General features: G+C 40.6%; 1 protein-coding gene across 1 annotated transcript; it reads right to left on the reverse strand.

Annotated features, from left to right (window-relative positions):
• Positions 1–232: 232 nt before the first annotated feature.
• On the reverse strand, positions 233–25,966 carry elavl2 (ELAV like neuron-specific RNA binding protein 2). The gene is made up of 8 exons (XM_080485944.1): positions 25,495–25,966; positions 13,565–13,655; positions 12,424–12,667; positions 7,321–7,424; positions 5,013–5,166; positions 3,839–4,064; positions 3,508–3,546; positions 233–1,125 (listed from the first exon to the last, which is right to left on the reverse strand). The coding sequence occupies exons 2-8, from the start codon at positions 13,634–13,636 to the stop codon at positions 795–797; spliced, it is 1,170 nt and encodes a 389-aa protein (XP_080342070.1). The 5' UTR covers positions 13,637–13,655; positions 25,495–25,966; the 3' UTR covers positions 233–794.
• Positions 25,967–26,981: the final 1,015 nt, after the last annotated feature.

The following is a 26,981-nucleotide window of genomic DNA, read 5'->3' on the forward strand; positions in this document are numbered from 1 at the left end:
ATTTCAACCACTGCAAACTTTCTTGTAAAGTTCAAAAGCTCACAAGGTGTCATATGAAGATATTTCTCAAAGTATCCAAGTCAAAATATTTTGTTCCAGGTCCAGTAAAAAGTTTCTCCAAATTTTTCTTTTTATAAAAATAGATGCTTTTTAAACCCACATCAAAGAGGTCATTCACTCTTTGGCAAGGTACTGCTTTAAGAATTTTTTTTTTGTCTTTTTCCTTTTTTTTCTCCTTTAAGTTTACAATAAGCAACATTTTGCAGCCAACCAAGAACCAACTTATATTACAATAAACAGAATACTTACAAAATCCAACAAAAACCGCAAATAGGTCAAAGTAAGTACTTGCTAACCACTGAAGGCATAACGCACCTATGGCAAATCAGGACACAGAAAAGTGGAAAGAAAGTCACTACACATAACCTTACAAGACTTACTCTTTCAAAGCAGATGTGCAACAAAATGACAAAAACCTATAGTAACATTTTTAGATGGTCCATCTTTAAAGACAGCAAGAGAATTAAACTTCACAGGCGTAAAACCTGAACTTTTTTTTAGTTTTTTTTAAAGTATACCGAGAAGATTCAAAGCGTAGCAATGAAAACAACAAAAAACTAAACAAAAAAACAAACAAACCAAAAAAAATCACATTGTTGGACGCTAAATATTGTTTTTCTTCGCAACACTGACTTACAAAGCTGTTTTTACTAATGTAGAAAGTTACGGTCAATACGCTTCCATTTTCTGCTTCCGTTTTCTGGCGGGTTTTCTAGAAACAATCTCGGTGGGTATTAGGCTTTGTGTGTTTTGTTGGTTTTGAATGACACTTGAAGAACTCTGTCCCCGAGGCGATATCCATTCAAGCTGGCGATGGCAACCGCTGCCTCGTCGTAATTGGTCATAGTGACAAAACCAAATCCTTTGCACTTGTTTGTGTTGAAGTCGCGAATAACCTTGACGTTTGTGACGGCACCAAACGGCCCAAACATCTGCCAGAGGATGCTCTCGTCTGCATCTGGAGCCAGGTTGTACACGAAGATGCACCAGCCAGTGCCCGCGTGCCCCGGGATGTTGATGCCAGCCAAGCTGGTCACCCCGTCAATGGCCATGGGCGAGAACCTGCTGTAAAACACACAGAGTAACATGGTTCAGGGCGAGAGCCAGCGCGAGCACAGAATGGGCCTTTTTAGAAGACGAGGCACGACGCCAGCAGGACTAACACTCTGACACACACCAACAATCTGCAGGGATCCGCACTCACTGAGCCACACCATTAACACCATTTGTTCACATGATCAAGATTCCCATTTTCTATTAGTCAATATGTTTTTCTGAGAAGGACACGTTAAAGTCAACCTCATGTTGTCTGTGCAGTGAAAAGAGCAACACACACACACACACACACACACACACACACACACACACACACACACACACACACACACACACACACACACACACACACACACACACACACACACACACACACACACACACACACACACACACACACACACACACACACACACACACACACACACACACACACACACACACACACACACACACACACACACACACACACACACACACACACACACACACACACACACACACACACACACACACACACACACACACACACACACACACACACACACACACACACACACACACACACACACACACACACACACACACACACACACACACACACACACACACACACACACACACACACACACACACACACACACACACACACACACACACACACACACACACACACACACACACACACACACACACACACACACACACACACACACACAAGTCATCTGGAGATAAAAACGACCTTTTCAGGCATCTAAGAAACTGCAGCTGCTTTTAGAAGGTTATTACACGCCAAAGATAGCAGCACAAAAACAGTTTACCTCAAACCCGAAAAGTGACGAATCACAATGGGAAATAAATACCACATTAACGTTGACAGTTTGCGCCAAGATTAGAACGCCGAGGCGGAAGAAAGCCCCGGCTTTTGGTAAATGTGGTTTTGCAGTTTTAAGAAACAAAATTCAAAGTGCATGGAAAGCCTATGAATTATTGCAGCAGGTGTCACATAAGATTAGCTGCTCCAGTTGGCCTCTCAGGGAACATCCACTATGACAGGTGTGCTGCCAGCATCAAGGACCCGGAGAGAGAGAGCCGTCAGCCAACGAGCAAGGCAGGAGAGAAATCCCTCGTCTATTTTAGCCGGCGATGGGCCTTTGAGCTCTCAGGGAACTGGACTTCAATCATCCCGGAGGAAGACATTCTTATAAAACTCTACTTAGACAAACTGGTATCCTGGTGAATCCTGAAAGACTTCTGACGCAACAAAGTTTAAAACAGGACAGGGCTGTCCATAACAGATCAAGGTAAGAGCATGGAGCTCAAAATACAAGTGTGCAATTTTGTGCAATAGCGAGTAAGATTGTAAAATTCTGTCCTTTGTTATGTAGACAAGCAGCGCAGACACAGCTTTAATCTAGACATAATGTCACAACATGTCTAGATTAAAGCACTTCACTGTTTCAGTCACTATTTTATCAAGGTGCTCGTCATTTTGCAGCAGAACATTCAATAATTAACCATCAAAATAAAGTTTAAAGAAGTGATCTAATGTGCTGAAACATGCACACAGAATACAGTAAACCTGGCCAGTCTCATCACATACTATCTGCGATTTAAATAACACTAATGCACAGCGAGCTCCAGCACTGAAAACAAAGGCTGTGAAATTTTTCTGATAAATTCATAATTATTAGTTGGATGGTCAAAACTATAAAGGGCTGAATTTAATTGAGCTATAAAGTTAGAAAGAGTTTGAAAATTTCAATTTGATTCTATTTAAACCCAGAATGTGCCAGTGTCTGCACATATTTATCAGAACATTTTAACCTTTAAATTAGACTCACATCAGGTTTTTAGCAGTTTAAAATTTATAGTAACCGACTCCTAAAAAGATTTCTGAAATCTGTGGAGCCTGCAGAAAGTCAACTTCTGAAGAAGACTTCAAGTTGTCTTCCGCCACTATGCTGCATCAAGTGCAGCACTGTTTTCATCCTATCGCTGGGAAATATTTGGGAATATTTGCTGTGGGGAGGAATTTCAATCATTTGATAATCTAGTGAGACCTCAGGGAAGTCGAACCTCTTCCTCTTCCAATAACAAGACCCCTGAATGTAAACCGTGGCAGGACAGACCGCACGATTCACTCACACGTAATGGTGCATGTAGATAAAAACATGTTCTTCAATCAGCAATCCCTTAATATTATCAGGTATTAATTTGAATCATTAATAGCTTATGCAGCATTAACTACCTACGCATCACTGCCAAGTGCTCTTAGAGGGAAAAATAAAAATTAAAAAGTATCCCATCAGCTCCCTTATGTGAAGATCTGAATTTCCCTCCGGATCAATTAAACCAGACCATGAAATCTAAAAAGGAAAATTAATTTACCTTTTCACTCCATAGGCCATGTTCAGCAGATTGTCCAACCTTCGGAGAAAAAAAGAAAAGACCAACACACTTTAAAAGAAAAAAAGCCATTTGAGGAGGCGGAAGCATTTTGACAGGATGACGTGATGAGTAATAATCCTGATAAAAATCGGTGAATTATTCCGTTCCGAGTATTGATGACTTCCAAAACAGAATATTTTCAACAATGCCGCTGTGAAGCTATTTAAATGCTAATTTAAAAAAAGCCTCAGAGGGTCAACAACATCATCCTCACTTGCAGTATCAACTAGTTGGCTCTGATTTGTGTTGGGTTTTAATGCGCCCCTTTTACCTGAAGCGTTGTGCCTGCTGTGCGAGGGGTCCTGGGTACCTTCGATTGGGCGACTGGTACAGCTGGGACAGCAGGGCCTGGCTGGTCTTCTGGCTCGGGTTATTCGCAAACTTGACTGTGATTGGTTCGGTGGCACCAGGCGGCTTCTGACAGTTCAGACCCTTGATGGCTTCTTCGGCCTCAACTCGCCGGTCAAAACGGATGAAGCCGACGCCTCTGGAGACGCCTGAGGAAAAGGCATTAACTTACAATTAGCCAGATGCCGAGGATCCCCCGACAGACATAAAAACACTTGGCTCAGGATTTACTGTGCGCACCTCAGACGCTTCTTATAGGTCAAAAAGTTGGATTTAGTGAGAGTTGCTCCTATTCCTCATGCTTCATCCCTATGCAGCTCAATGTTTCATTTGGAGCTCGTCCAACTTCGAGCTTCAATTCTCACATGCATATTGTCCTTGAGAACCACTGGACTAAGAAAAGCCCTTTTAAAGCATGACTAACTTAAAAAATTGTACTGTCGGCTTGTGAGCGATAGCGGGAAGTAATCCCGTTTTATCTTCGGTGATTGGGATCAATACAAACGGATTGCAAATGGTTTTGTTAATACTAAAGTAAAACTAAAAGGAAATGCATCAGGAGCAAGCGGAAAAATAAAAGACAGCCATTCCCACACTGCATGCCTGAAGGAATATTGGGTTTCAGTCTCACACAGGGACCGAACCATTGGGAAATGTCTCTGTGAACGATTCTGTATATTAGTGTTTCATAAGGGTTTGGCGTCGACATGACAGTTGAGAAATCGAGAATATAACTGCTCTAAATGCATTTCATTTCTTGCCATAAAACAGGCATTGCATGCATACCTTGGGGATAGGAGTGGGAAAGGGAGGGGGCAGGAGCAGGTAAGTGCAGGCAGACGGGAGATTTGAGGGGAAAGAAATTACGAAGCATTGAGTCCTGCTACTTTACACCCATTTTCATATTCCATCTATGCATATTTATGAACACCTCTACTGGAAAATTGCATTTTTGGGGACCTCATACCATCACCTCTGATACATTTCTCAGGCTCGGCTGTGTCATTTTGTTAGGCAGCCACAAGGAAAGAGAAGAGGAGGGAGGGTGAAGCAAAGACGAACATGACGAGGTGAGAAAGCTGTCATGTTGTACTCACCAGTCACCTGGTCCACCAGGATACGTGAGGTAATGATGCGTCCATACTGCGAGAAGAGCTGTTCCAGTTCCTTCTGAGTCATGGTTTTTGGTAAGCCACTGACGTACAAATTTGCATCTCTGATGGAGGCGGAGCTTGGACGGGCATAAGAAACCTACAGGTGGAAAAGTTCACATGACCATTAGTACATCATAATTAAAAGTCATTGTAAAACCTACATTCATTAATATTTCTTGCTCATGGATGTTATTACAGAGGGAATGCTACGATTATGTCATAGCAAAGAGGACAAGTCAATTTATGGAAAATGTACAAAATGCATACTATCTCATGCAGACTGTGCGAGGCATTCATTTTTACACTCATTTCATGCCTCATGAAAAAAATTAATTTCTCTACAACTCAAAGCATTAGCATAATCCCTCCACGGGCGTGTCTCAAATAAAGGACACAGACATTCACATGAAAGGGTGTATGCATTCGGAAGTGAAGAATAAAGATTGAAAAGCTGATTTGCTCCACGCGACACACATTGAAGCAAAGCCCAACTGGCGATATTGGGTCAAGTTCACTCGAGAGGTTTGAAGAAACTCTGGTACTGGACTTCCCAAGAAGCGTCTGGATCAGTCCGTAATGTTACAAACGTTAGACACAGCGTGCCCCGCCACAGCAAACACCTCTGCTGTTTGTTGCTAATAAACACAGACTCCTAAAATACTCTGCAGCCGTTAATTTCACTGAAATGAAGAAAAGTTCAAATGCACTTCTTCTGAATCTTAAAAATAGAAACTAACCTCACCCATCAAAGAGCAGAAATTAACTAATTTGAGGTCTACAATGGTTTGGGTAAATTTAAAGTGAAATATGAGCATAAAAAAACTGGAATACTTCCAATCAATTGAGTTCGACTCAAGACAAACAGTTGCTGCATCAGGCTCGTCTAGACATAACTTAAAAATAAACTTCTTGGCTGAAAACAACAACTGAGAGTGGCTGCCTCTTAAACCTAATCTCATCCATTGCCGTCTTTAATGTCAGGATTTATTTGGAGAAGCTCCAGCGCGAGGCTCGGCAAACACACAGCATAAATAAACATTTATCCATAAGGGCAGGCGGCTAATAGAAAACCGAGGGGGACCAAAGATGCATCTACCAGGTCATGTGGATCGATACATCATTACACCCCTGAGTAGTCATAAATTCATTTCTCTCATCCCATTTTCAGTCATGTCGACATTTATTCAATAAGATGCATGAACCAGAACAGCCTCAAGTTCGGCGCTGATGCAAGAGTTGTTTGAAGAGGAACAAGTTGGTGAATCTCAGGAAGACAAAGAAACGAGAATCCAGAGTCTGCTGTATTTAGCCATTCCCTCCATGCGATGCTTTCAGTACTTGCGACTTTGAAACAGCAGGAAATGCTCCCCTTTGGTGTTAAAAATCTAATTACAACAACTCGTCTAAAGTAACCACACCTCAAAACACACGCAGCACTTAGCCTGAGAGCTGGCCGTTAATGTTAAAGCTGGCCACAATGAAACAACCACTGCTCATCTTCATCCCTTCCCTCCTCGTCTCACCTTCACACTTCATTTGATGCTAATATTTGCAAAGTGTATTCCTCTACCTGCGTAGGTTTTGTGTTTTTTTTTCTTCCTTTTTGCACTTCTGACAGAGCAGCTACAGACTTTCGGATGTGTGATACATAAAGAAACGTTACCATGCTCCATTTTCAGAGGTAACTGGAAGACGTGCTACATTTGATTGTTGGAATGAAGCAGTATGACTCACAACACGCCATATCTACCACTGTCCTAACATGCCACATCCGCAAAACATTTTAATGTTTAATAGACAATCAAGCGTGCAGCTCACAACTTCCGATCAAAAATTGTGTTTTTGCCCACGGACATTTCCTATAATACCCGCCTGCTCGATACGAGAGGGCTTGCTCCATGTAAGACCACTGTGGAAAAAAATATCGCCTCTAATAATCTGCCTCCACCATCCACAAATCCTGCAGCACTATATGAAGCAAATGAGTTTTTCTAGCAGCACATTGAGTGCTACATTGCCTGATGAATGCTAATGGCAGCCACCTCCCTGTAAAGGCATACAGCAGTGCTACAGCACATGCAACCATAGAAACAGTTCTGCTCTACTTGAGACCCAAGCAAAGCCGCCTGTGCCCAGATTAACAATAGGCTCCCTTTCCACCCCACATTGCTCCATCCTCATTATGCTCCAACTCCAACCTAGACAGCCAGACATGAACAGCATACATAGAATTTTTGCAGCCACATCTTACCTTGATGGTTTTGGTCTGAAGTCTCAAGCCATTTAGGGTGTTAATGGCTTTTTCTGCATCTTTCGGGTCCACGTAATTCACAAATCCATAGCCTAGGCTCTGACCTGCAATCACAAGATGAAAAAAAACCCACATTTACTTAACTGGGAGAGCTGAAAATGAAACTCAAACGCTGCCGTATCACAGTTTTAACAACGAATACGTACAGATTAGGGTTAGATAGTTTGAGATTGGATATGTGATTTCCTGCATGCTCTGTCATTTAAGAAATGGACTATTTGGCTTACAACCTATGGTAAATTCTCCAGCTCGCTTTCTGACAAACATGTTTTAAATCAAAAATGACAAGCAATCGCTCTCCCTTCACACAGACTCATCTGCGATACAGTGAAGTAGCCGAGACTCGATGTGCTCCCCTCCCTCTGCATTTTATCTCTAAAATGTACAATAGATTGACACCCACTCTTCATGTGCACAGAGGCAATTCAATTTCCTCCACCCACATAGCCGGGTTTCTCCGCAATTCCACAGCCGGTCAAGTTCACCAGCACAAGCAGCTTCATCATATTAATACATCACACACATAAGCAACCACAATTTTAATGTTTGAGATTAAATAAAGTTAATAAACCAGCAGTGAGGCTGTTCAAGCATAACACTGACAAAGCTGAGTAATGCCATTAACCTGTATTTTGGATTGTTTCATGACTATGTCAGTATAACAACGTGACTTGTTTTTCTGAAAGAGGATTCTCCTCCCAGGTTTCATCTCTAACAAAATACAAGGGGGAAAAAAAGGCTCTACTCTATAATTATTTATACAACTGACATATCACCATTTACAGTATATATGTTTCTATCCAATTGAGGTGTGAAAGAGTTAAAAATGCATGTCAATTGTTTGAAGCAGACAGAAAAGCAGGGATTGGACTTGAAGCATTTCTTTTCTCTTTGGCATCAAAACTCAGATCAAAAACAGATCATTAAAGAGCATGAATCTCGTTCAGTAAAGTCTGAAAGTCGTCTTGTAGATAAATTAGGAGACCGTGGACAACGTCATTCCTGCATGCGGACGTCAACAACGGTTTCCACACACTTTGATATGCGTGTGGAAACATGGATGCAAGCAGTAAGCTTGCGAGAAAATGTTGAAGTGACGTTTTGGTCACAAGCAATGTGCAGTTACGTCACTGGACAGGGTTTTGGATTCCCACTCAGAAGCTGGATGTGAAATCCTACATTTTTGGGGGGGGGGGGGGGGGGGGGTTCGGCTGACATTTATTACATTTGTCCCTCAAATATTGACCCAAGTGGCATCAGTACTTCCAGTCTAGTGAGCCGAAGGCCCAGTCCAGGCAACACAACAGTGAGTCCAATGCATTTCGGTGTCCTTGCTGAGCCAAAAAGCAGGAATCTTGTGCACCATTAGTACTCCAAGTAAATAAAGTTAAAAATTAAAAGACACCCAATAACCAAATGTTGCTTGCAGCACTGCTACCAAGTTATCTTTACGATGCAGCTGAAAGCTGCGCACGCAGCCATGCTGGCTTTATCTATATTACAACATGAGTCACAGCTCTCATGGGCTATTCTAATGTGATCAAGTAAAGTTCATAAACTTAATTTCACCTCGCATGGTATGGACTGTTATAGCCAGGAGAAATATAGAGAGCCTTTGAATCCTTCCACTGCAATGCTCTTAACTTAAGCCTGGAGGGCAAAACGCCTGCTGTACTATGTTCTACCACTCATGAACGCAACAAGCCACATACAGACACCTTCCTATGGAAGATCTAACACATTGACTGTTAAGGAGCCTTGTAACAAATCTTTCGCTTGCAGGTCTTTTCAGAAAAAGAAAGACGAGCTGCACCCACCCAGCCTCCAGTACAACACTGGTGCTGCCCATAGTGGGAGGAGAATGACACAAAGACTTTAGCTGCTCCTGCAGCAGCCATTGTGAAAACATTTAGAGCAAAGAGGAAGCACGCATGTCTCTGGTGATTACTTAACATCTGATGTAGCACCAGTACACAGATGTAGGCTGGCTTAAATCCATTGCCACGGGGCCGAGGGAGAGACAAAGGCAACATAGTCTGAGGGGATATGATTTTATGTAGAGCTGAAATCAGAGCACCATCCCTGAGAAATGACTTGGAGGCTTTGAATCACATTAAGGACCCAATTCTTCCCACTCCAGCTCCAGACTTTATCTGTTAAAAATGATGGGAAGAAAAGAAAAAAACTAATGGCTAAATTTATAATCGCATGGTGGTTAGGGACGGCTGGTGGGCAAAACTGGCCATAAATCTATTATCAATCCATTCTGCAGCGCCTATAATCAAATCGATAGCTTATGAATATTTTCACTGACAGAAACTACTGCACAGCAGCGGGAATCGATAAGGTTTTCAAGGCACGGCTGTTCATACATATTTTAACATTTACCTAAGAAGAACTTCGCCTCGCATAAATGTCCTATTACACAAGTGTCTTCTGGAGAGTCGAGAGCAAAGCACTCTCCATTTATACATATTTCTTCAACAAACGGTGTTCAAGTTAAATCGCTTCAGTTGTCACAAGACTTTGGAGTTTCCAGTAATTAAACTTATTGCCATTATAAACTAATCCAATCCAAGAATGGACCTGTGTAACATTGTTCCATTACTTGCATCTTTCAACACCATAGTCTACGGAACAACATGATGCATGCAAGTTTGTTGGTGTATACGACCTCACAACGATTACTATTTCACTTATGTTGTATAGAGGCTAGCAGCCCTGAAACAGAAAGCATGGCTAATAAAACACCTGATGCAAAACATGGTTAAAAACATTTAATTACCAAGAGAATCATTTTAGATGTTTTTACCTGCAAACTATAAAGAGCTGAAACCCCAGTGATAAATTTAATCATTTAAAGCTGGATTTCAGAATTGACTGTATGCATGCAGTATAAAAAGGACATATTGCTTTTAGTTTAAGACCAAAATGAAGGATGCAGTAAGATACAGAGCATATCTAAATTGAAATGCAACTTTCTTGGAGTTAAGCATAAAAGAAGTAAACAAAATATATGCAGATGATTCAGTGCACTTAATTTTACAGCCGGGGAAACAAGTATCTGATGCCGGTAAATAAAAATGTAGCTGCTTTTAATTGTAATCTTTGAAACAAGCAGCATCGAGATCCAAGTCCCTCATATGATTTTTCATTCAAGGACAGCCCGAGTTTTAACAACTCATTTCATTCGGTTCTTTGCTCCCAAATTACTTTGAGAGCTACATTCACACTTGCTTGACTAAATATGCAACCTATCAAGCCTTGTTTATGTTCAATCACCCAGGCAGGCTTTGCTCTGCACTGATTTTAAACAAGGATCACTTGTCAACTCGGCTCAAGCCATTTCACAATCAGATGGATTTCTTGCATGCACGGCAACACAAGGGCATGTATTCCATGCAAGACTAAACACTTGACAATTTTCATCATCGCTGCATGCAAAACGTCTAAATTCAGTAAATACATAATGAGCCCCCCAAGCCTTCCCATCCTCACAAACGCACCACTCGTTGCTTGTGGTCTGCCCTGCACAACCATTTATTTCCAACCATATTTAAAATGAAAGCTTTGATTCTGTATATAGCACACTTTTTGTGCCGCTTTAATTGAGTCACGAGATTATTGTCTTTTAAAAGGCACTTTTACTATACATTCAACAGTGTTGAAATGAATTCAAATTCAAAATGTACGTATAGATTTGAGGGGAAAAAAAGGCACTGTGTTGTTAGAGGCAAGGAGAGAAACAGTTTAGTCTGGCACACTTGGAGGACTATACAGCATGTTTTGAGTTGAGGTTGTTAGTAGGAACCAAAGGGCATTGTAGCAACACAAGGAGTTGTGAAAAATAGCCAGCTATATGCAAGCACTGTGAAATATTTAACATTATGAATATTTCACAACCAGATGTGGCTGGGGGTGCATCTTTCCATATTAATTTGATGAAGGTGACTACCAAAGATCCAGAAAAACAAAGGACAATTTATAATCAACGCAAGACCTTGCTGTCCTTCAGGCTCATTACAATGAACAGATCTGCTAACCGAACATGGACCACTGGAGATTCAGAGCTGGACGCAAATGAAACATCTGTGCATGGTTTCAAGTGCTCATGTGTTTGACCACTGGACTGTGTTATAGGAAACAGATGGAAGATTTCAGTAACCTTGACCAAAACTCCAATTTGCAAGAACAGACCAGCCTGAAACCTAATTTACAGTACTGCATTAAAGCAGCGCCACTTTTCACACCTCCAATAACATGGACGACACTCTGCAGGAAGCTAGCTTGGAGCTCGCCGATACAGTGTGCCAGTTTGCACACAACGCAAAAATTTGTGTGTCTGCCAATTGTCCTACCAAATCAGTCGCCATTGTTCACTGTGACCGGAAAAGGCTACGGACTGCCGTATGCGTCCAGTCAACACAGAAGTGTATATCAGCGCTACGCCATCACTGACCTTGCTCATGTCTCACAGACCATGTCTTTTCTGCCATTAACATAAAATGAATTTCTATGCAAGTCATCCGTCTACCCAAACATAATATGCAGAGACATTTTCTGGGAAAACTCATTTTTCTAATCGCACCAGCTGCATTTTGCATCTCAGTGCTTTATAGTGTATACAGCAGACCGCATGTAGCGGTTTGGTCGGCCTCATAATGAAAACTGTGAAATCAGTGCCAGCTACTCCCCTAAATGAGATGTAGAGTTTCTAGCTGGCTTCCAATATGAAGGTTTCTGCATCCGCTGCCCATAAAAACTCCATTTGATGATGGATTTCAAACACAGACAAAAACGAAATCACGTAAATGCTACTGTGCATACAACGGGAAAGCTTATGAAAAATACTGCCGCAAGGAGCACTCCGACGCCTCACCTGAATTCAATATTTACACAAATATTCCAGGAATCATATTTGGTACACATGAGACTAAAGTATATTTGAAGTACAAATTGAAAACTAACAACGTACAGACATGTGTAATGACTTGCAGCACAAAGCATGTCAACAACAAGTCGTAACAAATAAAATCCCTTTACCTGTTATTTTGTCTCGAACTAGTTTACAGGACTCAATTTCTCCGATGCTCCCAAACAAACTCTTGAGCTCTTCCTGGGTCATGTTCTGAGGCAGATAGTTGACTATCAAGTTAGTTTTACTGTCCTCTATGCTCCCTGACTCTACTGGTGAGGAGCAGTTGTTTGAGATTGTTGAGGGACCGTTGCTCGTGTTGTTGCAAGTTGGCCCATTGGACAACTGTGTTTCCATGGCAGCAATTACCTGCTAAAGAGACAGAAGAAAAAAACAAAGTCAAAACCACATGCAAATCAAACAAGCGCACACCAAGACAGTCAAAAAGAAAAGGGACACTCTTCATACATTGAAGCATTGCTTTCTTGGAATGCCAACAGTGACTTTTTTCCTCTGAACTAAATACAAATGTTTTTTTCCCCCTCAACATAAATCATCAAAATGGTCCAATAGTTTCAGAAAACAAAAAACATTTGCATAAATGTTCGATAAGACAAGAGTTTGCTTCTTTTCTGCACGCAGTATGAAACTGGTTTACGGAGCAAAAAAATATAAACTGCTAAATAAAATCCTTTTCTTGTATTCAGGATTGCTGCATTTGTCTTTGGGATGAATGAAGCAGTCTACTTAAAACACAGGCTCAAGAATTTATATTAAAGTTGCAAAGTGCAATGTTTAAAATATTCCAAGTTCAATGTGGCAACCAGTGTAAAACATTCAGAAAGAAAGCAGAAATGTCAAGCCTGTAGCAACACCAAATCAACCTTCTGTGCACTAGCATCACACAGTGGGATCTGAACAGTATAATCAGTGGCGGCAGCCAGCAACAAGTCAATGTATGAAGAGTCATCCTTAATTAATCATGTGCAGTAGGCAGATCTGTGTCATCACACAACTACCCATAACCAGATCACAGTTTGAGATAAACATTGAATTAACAGTGGCAGACAGGTTTAGACCATACCAATACAGTCAAATCACATGGGAGCTTTTCATTCACCAAACCCAAAGCCCCCAAGTCCAGGTTGAACGCGTGATGCGTATGACCGAGAACTGGCTTCATTGGTATGGCCTGAGCACTGAGCCAAAAAACATGTTTTTTTTTATAAATGTATTTTTTAAATGAAACTAAATAAAAGCGCCACAGACCCCAGTCCAAGGCTCAGGTGCCCACGACCCACTTCTAAGCAGAGAAGCCACATCGCACAGTCTGACTGCCATGTTAGTTTGGAGATGCCGTCTGAAAATGTGGACACAAAAAGTACTTCATGTTAGATTAACAACAAAAACAGACGGTCACATATCATTGGTGGGAGGGGGAGAAAAGAGGCTATTTTCTTTTATTTTCACTGGCTGTCCATGCATATTGATGAGGTTTCATTTAGTCATCAAGAGTAAGGACAGAAAAGCACAATGTGCTCAGTCATGAAGGAAGCTGGCCACAGCAACAGGAACAAAAAGCATGAGGGATGGCAAATTAGTGAAATGGATGGGAGAGCTGCACAAATATTGTCACAGAAACTGGAAACTATCAGTCTCTTAGTCTGCAAAGGCATCGCACAACAAGCAACAGAGCTGCAGCCTCTCAATTGAACATGTTTCAGCATTTCGTAACCACAGACTTGCACAAAGTACTCAAGGTCCAAACATCCATATTGAGCTAATCTACAAGTTTCTCAAAGAAAGAACTTTTAAACAACTCACAACTAGTTTATCAGGGTGAGATATGGAGCCAAAGCAGGAAAAACAAGCAAAACTTCAAAAACACCAAATATTGACAACCAATTTAAAAGAAAATCACAAAAAATAAACTGTAAACTAAGATTCGTGGCGCAAGAGAAGTGCCACATCCTCCAAAGTCTCACATTAATGACAACTTCCTATGACCAAAAACCAGAACCGTTGACACTCGACACAGACCAGCATGCAAACTGTTATGACTAAAGACTATTATAAACATTTGACAAACTACAAACATTTGGTTTTTGACGTATGTTAAAGAAAGTCCTCAATCTGATTTGCATACGCCATTATTAGGGCAAGGTGAAAATGTGAATGCCTCGAGTTTGTGGACGACAGTGAACCAGGCTGCATGCAGTCCCTCCACTGAGACAGAATAATAGTATTACAGTCTCATATGCAGTACAACATGTTTTAATCACTCATCTTTCTGTCTGTGGGCATCATATACATCAAATCACTACACTGACATGAATGTTAAGACGGGTTTCTTCTGGATATGCGAGACTGTAACACACAGATGTGTTTAAGGTCATAGAAGTGAAATGATACTTATGTCAAATATATTGCCCACGGGCCAAAACCGGAACAATTCATTGCTGACTCAAAGAAAGTGTAGAAATTACAAAGAAAAAATTAATTGTTTAACTGAAAGTCATCGTTTCTGGTTTTCAGGGTGGCTGACATCAGCATGCAGAGGGTGACTTTGTAAAAACATTCAGGTGGAGAGAAATGGTTTCATAACAGATTGAGAATGTGTTTCCAGATTTGGACAGCCAATTAAGGACAGTTGAGTCATTTGTTGAGTTTATAGTTGCAAAACAAAAGTGGACATGTGCAAATTGAGGACATGATTCTAAACATTCCATTTCACGCCAGGCTTTCTTGATTAGGTTGAAATGTGCTTTGTCTTGTTAATAGATATTGAATGGAATGTACTTCTGCAACAACATTTAGAGCTGGGGTCATTTGTATATTATTACGCTGTCATTTCACTGCTCTGGTCCAGCTGGCGATCAAACGGGTAAACAATTGAAACCACTATATCTCACATTTAAGAAACTGGGTTTCATTTATTTCCATTTTGTCAAATTTCTAGGGCTGATTTCACTGGTCTTATTGTGCCTCATTTTTCTATGCAGCAAAAGGCTGAAAAATTCTCACACAAATGCGTAGGCTGTTGAACAATAGTAGTTTAAGTAAAGAGATTTGATCCAGCAAAAAAACCAACACAAGTACAGCGTTTTGAAAAAATGCATAAAGTTAAATATAATTTAGTGCTGTCAAAGGATTACAATTTTTATTGGATTAATCACAGGATTTCTGTTTATTAATTTCAATTAATCACAATCAAATACCATTCATTTTTAATCTATATTCACAAAATTCCCATTCATGTGGCCCGGATACTCCTTTTTCAGCCAGCTACTTAGACTAACTTGTTGACAATGTCTGAGAGGAGAGCTGACCGCTTCTTATTTACAATATTGCTGCAACCGAGAGCAGTAAGCGGAATCCCAGACTAAAGTATGCTTTGCAGCTGGAAGTGCTTCGGTTAAAAGAAAACTTCCTGCAGAGTGTGTATAATACGTTGTCAGTCACTTTGTCAGGGGAAGGGGGTATGTTGTACTCAAATATAGAGAGGACCAGTGTGCTGTTTAGTGCCCATATCGAGTTGGTTCTACTGACCGTCACTGCAGTCTACTTGGATAAACTGCCCGAAAAGTAGTTGCCAGAGACTTGGGAGATTGTGAATTATTCTGCGTTGCAGATGGGTTGACTGTGCTAAAACTTCTAATCAGATTAATCATGGGGATGGATTAATCTGCCTTAACGTATTCATTTTGACAGACCTTATAGCATTACTTTGTTGATTTTGAGCAAACACGGGAGTAGGACTTGTGACCAAACCATATGAAGGTTAAGGACTGGTCATTGAGGTGAATTTACAGCCCCAACTCACTCGCTGAGCTGCTTTACAGAAAAATGCAATCCAGTAAAAACAATGTTCAAATCCACTCAAATCTGTCACAAATTCAAAAGGAAAGACGTTTTGTAGTTTTGGAATGTGGCAAAATCCACCAATAAAATCCCCTTTTGCAGCAAAAATTATAATGCAGGCATACATAAATACACATTAAGTGACAAATTGCAGCAAACAGCTCGATGTCAGTCAGATCAAACAGCTGTACAACTGCTCTGGACTCTCAATTAGAAAATAATTACGACCTCGGCTTATGCAAGTGTGAAAAACTGGAGGTGTACTGCGAGTGTTTATGATTAGAGGGATTGCTTTGCTAAAAATTACTGTATACATAACAGCCTTTCTCACAATAATGAAATGTCTTCTGTTAACAAGAAACATCCCCATGCACAAAACAAAGCTTGTTAGAAGTGAGGACACTAATCGGTGTCAATATGCATTGTTATGCAGACGCGATCGATTATTAATTTGACACATCGGTACAACCAAAATGTGTTTTGCAAAACAAAAGAAAAAGCCTTTTCCCCTCCTTTTCCGACGATTTTCGACCACACAGAATAGAGATATTTCCCATGCGCAGCGGCCAACTTGGTATCTGCGAACACTATACAGGCATAACAGTCATCTGTAAACTAAGTGAATAAATTTCGTTACAATATGCCTCTAAACTGAGATGCATCATGTGATCAAGTGGTTGACTGAACCTCAACCTATTGTGAGCAGTGGAAGAAAAAAGCGGAAGGCACTGATCATTGCATCCTGAATATGCAAAGAGTCCCATCCCCGTCCCCCATCAATCCAAGGCAAACATAAGGTTAATTTACATCTGTCCTCACCTGCAGCAGAAAACCAGCCACAAAGAAAAGGAAAACACCACTTTTTGTTTGTCGAGTCCTCTGGGACGGGATCACAGTGGATTTTAGCCAATACTCTGGTTGAGTCATCAGTGTTCGAGTAGTAAAATCAGTGCAAGAGTGCTCCAAGCCGAATCCATATTCATCTCATGTCAGGGACAATATGCTCATCTCACCGTTTGCAGATATTTAGCAGATCAGAATCCATGTGTAAAATGGCGTGATGCACAGATTACACATAGGAAAATGCAGCACAGAGAAGCGGCCTCGCTTCACAGCTTACTGACTGACGCGCTCTGCCTGGAGGCCAAAAGATAACAGACTTTGTCGTGCTCTCATGTTTCATATGGTTAATTTAATCTGCTAATTTTCTGATGGTTTGACAAAAAAAAAAAAAAAAAAAAAAAAGCTATTTTAGGACAACCGCATGAGCTGTGAATGTGAACAGCATCTGATTTAAATGTTTTGGTGGAAACAGAATGAGTGCATTCATATTTTGTTTCTTTACTTTATGAAATAACACCAGTTTCTTAATTTCACCACACTGGTAAGCGTCGTCCACAAAATGTGCAGTGCCAGCGATGCATTGCACAAGTGCAAAGACATGACTCACTTGATTCCCTGGCATGTCCCTAAATCAAGGTCAAAGCCCAGTGACTACATAACCTAAGCAAAAATAGAAAACAGTCATCCAGCAAAACGGAGCTCTTGCCCACATGACCCATTACCACAGATACGTTTCACCCAGTGGATGGGGGGGCGGGGTTAGCGAGACAATGGCAAAGTTTGGAGGTCAGCCAGTCCAGTGTAATTATTAGCATTATATCTCAGAAAATACCATTTATCAATTTTCACAAACTCACTAAAATGAAAATTTTGGCACTTTATCCTCATTTTTTTTAATATGCAAAGGTTCTAATCCTAAAATGAGCTGCAGTCTTAGCCATGAAGTGTGCAGTGGAGAGCTTACAGTGCTGTACGGCAATACAGTGCATGCCTACAAAAATTATGTTGAAAATCCATAGGCAGAAGAATTTTGTGACAAACAGATTTCATTACTTGAAGCCCTATTATGATTTAATGTTTAATTGTTAAGGATATAATTTGCTGATGTTACAGAAACAGAACTTAAAGTCTGTTATTTGATGAAGGCTCTCAATTGATTTCCAATATTCACTTTGTCACTATATACACTGCCAGATACAAATGTACCACAAACACATTTTGTCCAAAACATCTCCTTTGACTAGAAACCGACCTGAATCACAGCAGTAACTCAAGCTCCAACTTTTGATTTACTAAAATAACTAGCTTAGCACAGACTAGTCAGAGCAGAGTTGTTTGAAACACCTCAGATTTGTCTCAGTTCAGTGTGATTTGCAGGTTTCAATTCATTCTGTACATGAATTATTATGCTCGAGTTTGAATTATCTATGAGTCACATCTTTAAAGAAAACTGCTTTTAATCCATAAAGCAATTTTAAAAGAGAACTTTACTGAAGTTGACATAAATATTTAACAGATGAAGGTGATAATTGTGACAGACTGTTTCATCATTCTAATTTTATAAATGCTATGAGTGTTAATATTTTATTTTTGCAACACACCATGACAAGTAAAGCAGATTGCCATCAGTCGATCTTAAATTTGCCACCTGTTTCAAAATTACACAAAAATAGCACTAATAGATGAAATAAGTACGGTCAGCATTGCCACCATATCAACCAGAAGCTTTTCATTTGTGACTTTGTACTCCATGGGTCTAACTTTATCCTCCTACTGCCATTTCCATCTGTTATTTGTCTCCAAGTGAACCCAGTTGGGGACGGAAAAACTTTCAATTGCGTTTACACAGGCGGGGCACAAAGAGACATTTCAAAAACAAGAATGATATTCAGCCAAAGTTTTTCATGGGTTTAAAAACTGCAATCGTCAGCATGTATTTCCTTTACACACAGCACCAACCATGTGCACAGTAAAAGAAAATTTTAAAAAGTGAAGAGAAGAGAAGCAGGTCACAAGAGAACATATTGTTGTTGGCGCAATTGACTTGTTTCAAGTCCTATTTTATACGTTTCACCTTTCATGATACGTACAAAGCACAAACCTGGCTTTTGTCCCACTTGAGATAGTGCCACAAGGAAGAAATATTTCATTAGATAAACACTTGGAACAGGAGGCTTGGCAAGACGCCTTTCCCAAAAAAATTTCAGTCAAGGCTTTCGCTGTGTGCAACGAGCCAGCAGCCTCCTCTTAGTGCAGAGCGTCTTGTTCCCCTAGAGGCTTTGCCTCAGAGTTTGCGTCAGAAACCAGGCCCAGATAAAGACCACAAAAGATCTTTTTTTTGTTTCCCTATCACTGCTAAGAAAAACCCATCCACCTCCTCAATATTACCCCAGTGAGCAGGCTGCCTTTTAGGACTCATTAAAGTGCAGCGTGTTTAGTTATTGGTACTTTCACATCCCATAGTCTTCTCTCAGGGGGGAGAAAAGGCTTCACACAGGGAAAATACAGCAATTCCCGATTCAAACGCAGTCAACACATCTAACTTTAATACTGTCATTGTGACGGCATGTAGCAGTCTTAAGAGCTTCGCTTGATATGCAAGCGATCACCTCTGATGTCAGTTCTGTGCCCATGCATTATCATTTAACCTCTGAAGCTGGTGGCACTGGCTGTGTTGTAGCAACTCACCGATTGTGCAAATTAATTACAAGGAAAAGTGACTATGTGGGTGTTTGGAAACAAGATTTCACAGCTGATCAAACTGAAGGGACGTACAGCCAAAAACAAAAGCTCATATGAAGTCAGTAACAAGCAGGTAGCAGACCTGCATTCTGTACGAGTCAGCTAAATTAAATAGTAACATATCACAAATAGATAAGACCTAAAAAATAAAATGCAATGGTTACATTTTCAGAATTTACTGCATTTCTACAATGTTGGCAGTGTCAGCTAATTGGAGGGCCAGTTCAGTGTTGGAGCAGTCGAAGTAAGAGCACATGTATTTCTAAAATGTGTCCTTTTGTTTCAAATATGGTAAAAGGATATAAAACTGCAGTTTATGCCAATCAGTTTCTACATTCCTGCAACATCTCAATGAAGCTTGTTAATAAAATAAATCAGTACTTTCTTTTGACCTGACAACAGCAATTCTGATCAAATTCTCTCCATAATTAAAAAGAAAAAGTTATGACTGAGTGAAAATATCTTAAAAAAACACCTTATTCTACCACAACTACTTTTTCTTCTTCCACTGCCATCTCTTTTGTACAGAGATAAAACCATAGTATTGACAATGTTCTGGTGAAATCGACTAATTTACTTTGTAAATACACTTTTTAAGGAGTACTGCTGAAAATGGCTGCTTATAAGAAACTTGGCCAACCCTAAGAGTGTCGACACTCTTCCAGGTCTGAAATAAAAACTGTGTACAAGTCAGCACCTGCGTTAATCAATCAATCTACTACAATCTACTCTCACTAGGTCAAAGACGCCACATGACTGCCACATCTCAAACCAATGACTTTTTGAAAATTTCACATGTGCCAGCATTAACATTTAATAGCTTCTCTCTTTGCTGGAGGAGAACACCAATTAACGAGTCATTTCCAAAATGTTTGCAAAACAAGATCTTAGACTTGTCATGAGATCCGCTGTGAGAAACTCTGCATTAGTGTGGAGGAGAAAGATGCAGCAGAATTAAAGCAAGATTTTTGATGTTACCCAATATTCAGGTCTGACTGAATATGAAACTTCTTTAACTTGAACCTGAAACCCGCAGTGAGATCAGCATGTACTGATGTGACACTGAGCACTTTAAGTGAGGAGGCAGGAATCTCTGCTACTAGCTCCTCAGAGGATTAAATTGACCAAGTATGCGTGACAAGCTGCAGAGTAAAGAACTTCAGAGTGCACACACTGACATGCACAACCTGTCCTTGAAAACTAAAAGCCTACAAGTAACGGTTCAAAATACCCCAGCTGAAAACAGATGTGACTAGTCTACCCACACAGCAACAGTGCAAAGGCAAAGAACATACAATGGCGCAAAAGAAAAAGAGGTTAAGACTACTCGTACCTGGTTAAATAAAATGAAATGCAATAAAAGCAGCCTAATGGTAAATAAAGTACCAAACTAACAACCATCCATCTGGGATTGAGCTCAAACACGTAGTTGTTGGGAACGTTTTACAGAGATTTGCATGCATTTAATCATGGAAACTTTAACAGCTACATTGCACCTGATCCACTGAAATCCTTCAAAGTAACAAAACTTAATCCAAAATGCTCCTTGTGTCTTTAAACACCCATCTCGTAAGAGTCCATATCTCAAAATAATCCTACAGTAGATTTACTGTTCCTAACCAGCTTTTCTGCACATTGACATTCAAAGGATGAGTAAAAATAAGTCCATGTTCATGGATGAGCAGGTCGAGTTGAGAAAAGGTAGTTATGCAGCGATTTTCCCATGCCAGCCAGAGCACGTCAGAATAATACTGAAAAGTGATGCAATTCACAGTTATAATTGGCACACTGCCTCCAAAGTAGATGTGCACAATTTCTCACCAACATTTCTTAAAAAAAAAATCCCAGCAATGCTGGTGAGAAAAAAAATCTTCGGGTGAACAAAAAAAACAACAAGTTTGCCTGAATAAAATTCAGTTGGGAAGTTTATATTACTCAAGAGGCTGTAACACATGTTCATCAATATTGACTTATTCTGAAATGTTGACCAGAGGCCTTTTGAGTCTCACTGCCTCGCTGCTGCAACAGCGCCTATGTACAAAAACCCACATGTCACTGCTCCAGATACACTGAATTCTGTTTTTTTAAAGCATACATGTTGGAAAAGTTTCTTTGTTTATCCAATATTAGTTACAGATAAGTACGCTCAAAGGAACACGTGCTGAAACTATACAGTGAATTGAGTTAAATGCAGGAATATGCCTGAATTCAGACACTAAGTTTAAAGGAGAAGGAAAAATAGACTGGACTTGTTTAAAATTAAATTAGTGCTCCAAAAAACTGATGTTATAGGCAGGAAAAATGAAGATGGCAAAAAAAAAAAAAAAAAAAAAAAAAAAAAACAGTACAAATGACAAAGTTAAAATAAAAAGTGAGAAAATTTGTTTTTAAAATTTCTTCAGGTGGTGGTTTAAATTTTGTCTGCTCCAAGTTATGCTGCATTTGACTATTTCCTCAATATTAAAACACATAAACCCCCCCACTAAAGTTGTTTACTATACAAATAAAGCAATTTATGACATTTACACACCAGAAGACATATCTACACTCGGTTTACTATCAGTACAGGCCTACACGCCTTGACATACACACACAAACTACACAAACAACCTCAGGGAATAAAAGATGTGGCTGTATATAAAAGCTGCTGTTATCCAGTGAAGGGGTTCAAGGGCATTGGATTGCAGGCCTCTAGTAATGACCCAGGGATGCAGAAGCAGGGCCACCATGTGGCCAACAGGCAACAGCAGCTGGATGAAAACAGTCCCGTTCAACAACCACAGAGCCACAACAAGCTCGGCTGCATGGGTGGGGATGTATGGGTAGTGGAGGACAACGCGGTGAGAGCCAGAAAGGGGGATGGGATGGACATTTAAGAAGGACAAAGGAGGCAAAATTGCTTTTTGCTAAAGCCTCTCGCTGTACACTAACCCAGTTCTGACAGCAGCACACATTGCTGTACAGAGCACAGTGATGTGTGGCCTTTGGAAGTTCACTCACTGTCCTGTATTTTAGTCACTCTGTCAGCAGGCTTTATTTAGAAAGGCAAACGTGGAGGCTCAATAATACATCAAGACAACCGCTCTTATCTCTTGTCCTTCTCAGCAGCACCGAGGTTGCTGAAATTGTGGACGCTGCATGGAGAGAGAGGAGGCAAAAAATGCCTAAAAGCAGCAGATCTCCACAATATACTTTTGACTAGATCCACAGTGACACTTCAGTTGAATTTAGAGCTCCTGAGCTTCTAATATCACTCACTTCAAATATGGGAATCATGTACCATAACCGCCAAACCAAATCAGCTTTTAAAACGAATTAGAGAAAGCACTACTGTAGCATGCATATATATATACACACACAATATTTAAATAGTATTTCACATTACGTGTTTAAACACTGATAAATTATGTTAATAGTAGTACAGGAAGACATGTTTGAACGTAGAGCTACATACGAGCCACCTTTCCTGACCCTTTGCAGCCATCGAAGCCTCCTGTATTTTGGCAACCCCCAGAGAAATGAACCGGTTTAGCCCACAGCTGCCTGCTCCATCATTTGTAACCTTTTCATAACCCAACAGAGGTATATCACCCACTACAAACTATCACTCGATGACTATGACTCAATAAATATTCAAAGCCGGATGCTACAACAACAACCACCACCACCACTAAGATATGAAATCTTAAGATTAATTATTCTTCAACAGCTTTCAGGCAAGAAATAAAAAATCTGGTTTATATGTACCGAGTCTAAAAATCACAAAGAAACACATCCTTGCTGATGTTCATCTGCATCACTTGGCTTGAAATGTCAAAAACTATTTCGTACTGATGAAAGAAACATCCATCATTATGACACTGTACTAGGTTCTGTGGACACATATGATGGATTTATAGCCTATAGAGCAAATTTAAAAGTAGGAACCTCGAGGTTTTTGTAGGAACAGGGTTTAAAAATGCTTCGACTGAGTAAAAAAAACAAAAAAGAAAACGCTAAAGTTGGGAGGATAATTTGTCTCCAGGTTTCTGACATGGGAGCTGATGGCGGAGCCTCCATGTTTAATTAGTTAACCAGCCGCACCTGGGACTGCAGCCAAACTGCGCAGAGGCTTAATTAAACTACACGTTTTTCTCGCACTTAAAACACACTGTACGTTTCGTATTTACACTTTTTTTATAATAATTAAAAAAAAAAAAAGTATACCAGGTTACAGAGCAGATGTTTCTTTTGACCTTGGTCTGGGCGACTCCCAAAAGTAGAGCTTAGCTAAACCGCGTCACGAAATGTGGGTTTAAGAAGCTCGTTTGAAGTCAGATTTATATTAATCAACACCCGAATTCAGCTTATAACTAAACGACCACCTCTACGATTAAAATAAGTCAAGTAACATTAGTCTAACTTAAGATTTAAACACGCCTTGGTTATTTGGGCCTTGCTAACTAGCTAATACTAGCAATTTTTAAGAAAACAAATTTCCTGACAGGACCATTTTTGGAGCTTGCATTTGCACTTTTTTGCACCTTTTTGGCGTCTTACCTTAAGGGATCGCGGATAAGAAGTTGTGTTAAGTCTGCCGGTGTCGGACTTTGGGTCACGGTCTTTCCTCGCGGATTAGGGGCGGTGGCGGGAATGCGGCCACCCTAAATAAAATCGTCAGCGGCTCAGCCAATCAGCGGAGGGGTGCGCCCCCCCTTCCCGGAAGTAGACAATTAACTAATTAACTTGAAACACGTGGAGGTAACCAACGTGAGGGCTGCGCCCAGAAACAAACACAGCAATCAGGCTGCCAAAGAGGGGAAACCAAACCAAATCAGGAGTAGTTTAATTAGATTAAATGAAAAGAAAATTCTATTTGAAAATCCACCTCCGCTTTTTTTTTTTTTTTTATAAACAACGCCTACAGGACAGACATAAGGATCTGTAGGTGGGCTTTAAAAGACCAAACCTAAACTGGAATAAATGCCTTTGGCGGTAGACGGCTTGACATCTAAATCAAGACTCTTTTTTTTTTTTTATTGTCTTTTGTCAGAATAGAAAGCTTCAGTACATTTTACAAGTTAGATCTGCTTTGAAATGCAAAAACAAAAAATATGCCTGTGATAGCAGAACTTCATCCAGCAACTCCAAGTAGCACAACATGCAGGCTGCACTTAACCTATATAGCACTACTTTTAGAGTTACACTGAATCCACAGCCCCATGGGCTATTTTCCAGGAGATTACATTTAAGCAAACTATCCTTTCAATAGCCCGTCTTTTATTGATTAATCAAAATTTTACATAAAATGCAATTTTTCCAAAAATGTAAATAAAGCAGAGATTCAAAATAGGAGTAATACGTCTATTAGTTCACAGCTGCTTTCAACCCATGCATTTTTTTAATTTTTTATTTGCAACGCATTCCCTTGACAAGCAGGGATAAAGCTCACTACTATGCGGATCCCACGTTTCAATACTGTACCAAGGCCTATATTTCTACACACCGGAGCAATAACATTCCGTCCACGTCTGGAAAAATTGAGCACATGTGCGGAGAAAGCCTATTGCAGGTCCCTGGTTTCGAAAATCATCCGTCAGTGGAAACAGAAATGCATCACGGCGACTTTCCATCTCGCCGTCAACATGCAATAAGACAGCCTGAGACTATAACAGATGAATCCATGATCTTCTCTGCACACTGTCCTCAAACAGAAAATATCGATTCAAAAAAGGATTCAGGTGAAGGAGCAAATGTGGAAAAAAATATCTTACCGTTTCTACAAATGAAAGTTAGGGACGTCCTTAGGCAAACAATCTCTGAATGAAACACCTGGCCAATAGCTCGTAAAATGATGAATTCCGCTCTCTTAGTTCAAACTTGGAAACATAAAAAGCCAACACAAACAAGATAAAATGAGGAAATGAAATATTTATTAAATCAAAACACAGAAATGATTTCCTTTCAGCAAATGCATGAAACAAAAGGGAAAAAAGAACAGAAGAAATAAAAGGAATCAAATAATTAAAAAAGCCGGCTTCTGCCTGTCTCGCTCTTTACAGGTGCGCCACACAAATACGCGACATCACTGAGTGGAAACCAACGCGAGGAGGAGGTGGTCTTTAAAAGGAAGATAGTCCTGCCGGCGATTATATACGGCCGTATCACAGCGCGCCTATACCTCTCCGCACTCCCCGTTTCATCCATTCAACCTACACACGAGCGTTGCATTGGACGCGGAAGTATACCCGGAGTGGCTCCCATCCTGCGCTCGTGCACACGCAGGCTCTTCAATACTATTGGCTCTCACGCGCCCCTCGTCAGGCTCGCTCGTCTCCTCCAACATCACAAGATGCCATTCGTCCTCGCCCCAGTCACTCAAAACGACCGAGCCTTTTTTCCCTCGGCTAAATATGGCATTTCAAGTGAAACATCGCATTGCTCAGGCATGGGCCAGCGTAGTATAACCCGTGTTTTATCCAAAAACACTGTCAGCATCATCAAACTATAGGATTGTAGTCATGCGCCTTGTTCACCTGATTTGGGTTTGGTTGGGGGTTTTTTTGTGCTTGAAAGCTTAACAAAGGCAATTAAACCACTCCTTAGAGTCACTTAATCCATTTTTTTTTTTTTTTGCCACATCATGCACTATGTGCGACATTTGCGCACTCTCACGTCAGCATGTGGGGATGAGAGGCGCTGTCCGCGGTGCTGAAAGCTGCTGAACGCTGCGGGGATTTCAGCACCGCGGACAGCGCGCCTCTCCGGGGACGCAGCGGCAGTGAACGCAGCCGTGCCGCCACCCTGCAGCCCCGCACAGGCGAACAAAAGGTGGGCGTGAATCCGGATACCCCGACATAACCGAGGAAAACAGCATTTACTCTTTTTTTTTTTTTTTTTGGTTTTCTTGTCATATCGAAGTCAGAACAATAAGATGCACGCCTGCAAAGCACATGCACGCTGCAGGAGTTATCCCATGCACATCTTTTTGTCGACTTGCAGAGGGTGGAGCAACAGTTAGGCGTGCATCGATACGAGTGAAGGAGAGATCGATGCTCTCAGCTGGAGAGAGTGTTTCAAACATATCAGGCTATGCAGCAACAGCACACTATAAGATCATTTACTGCCCTCAAAAATCCTACAGTCAGGGCTGCAGGTCTTATTGCCTACTAAATCAATGCACATGCAGATTCAAATGCATGTTTTTGTCAAAGCTTCTAAATCACCTAATTCCAGACAACACTAGTTAAAACAACTAAGC

The sequence above is a fragment of the Lipophrys pholis genome, assembly GCF_963383615.2.
Source record: "Lipophrys pholis genome assembly, chromosome: 18".
Lineage (NCBI taxonomy): Eukaryota > Metazoa > Chordata > Actinopteri > Blenniiformes > Blenniidae > Lipophrys > Lipophrys pholis.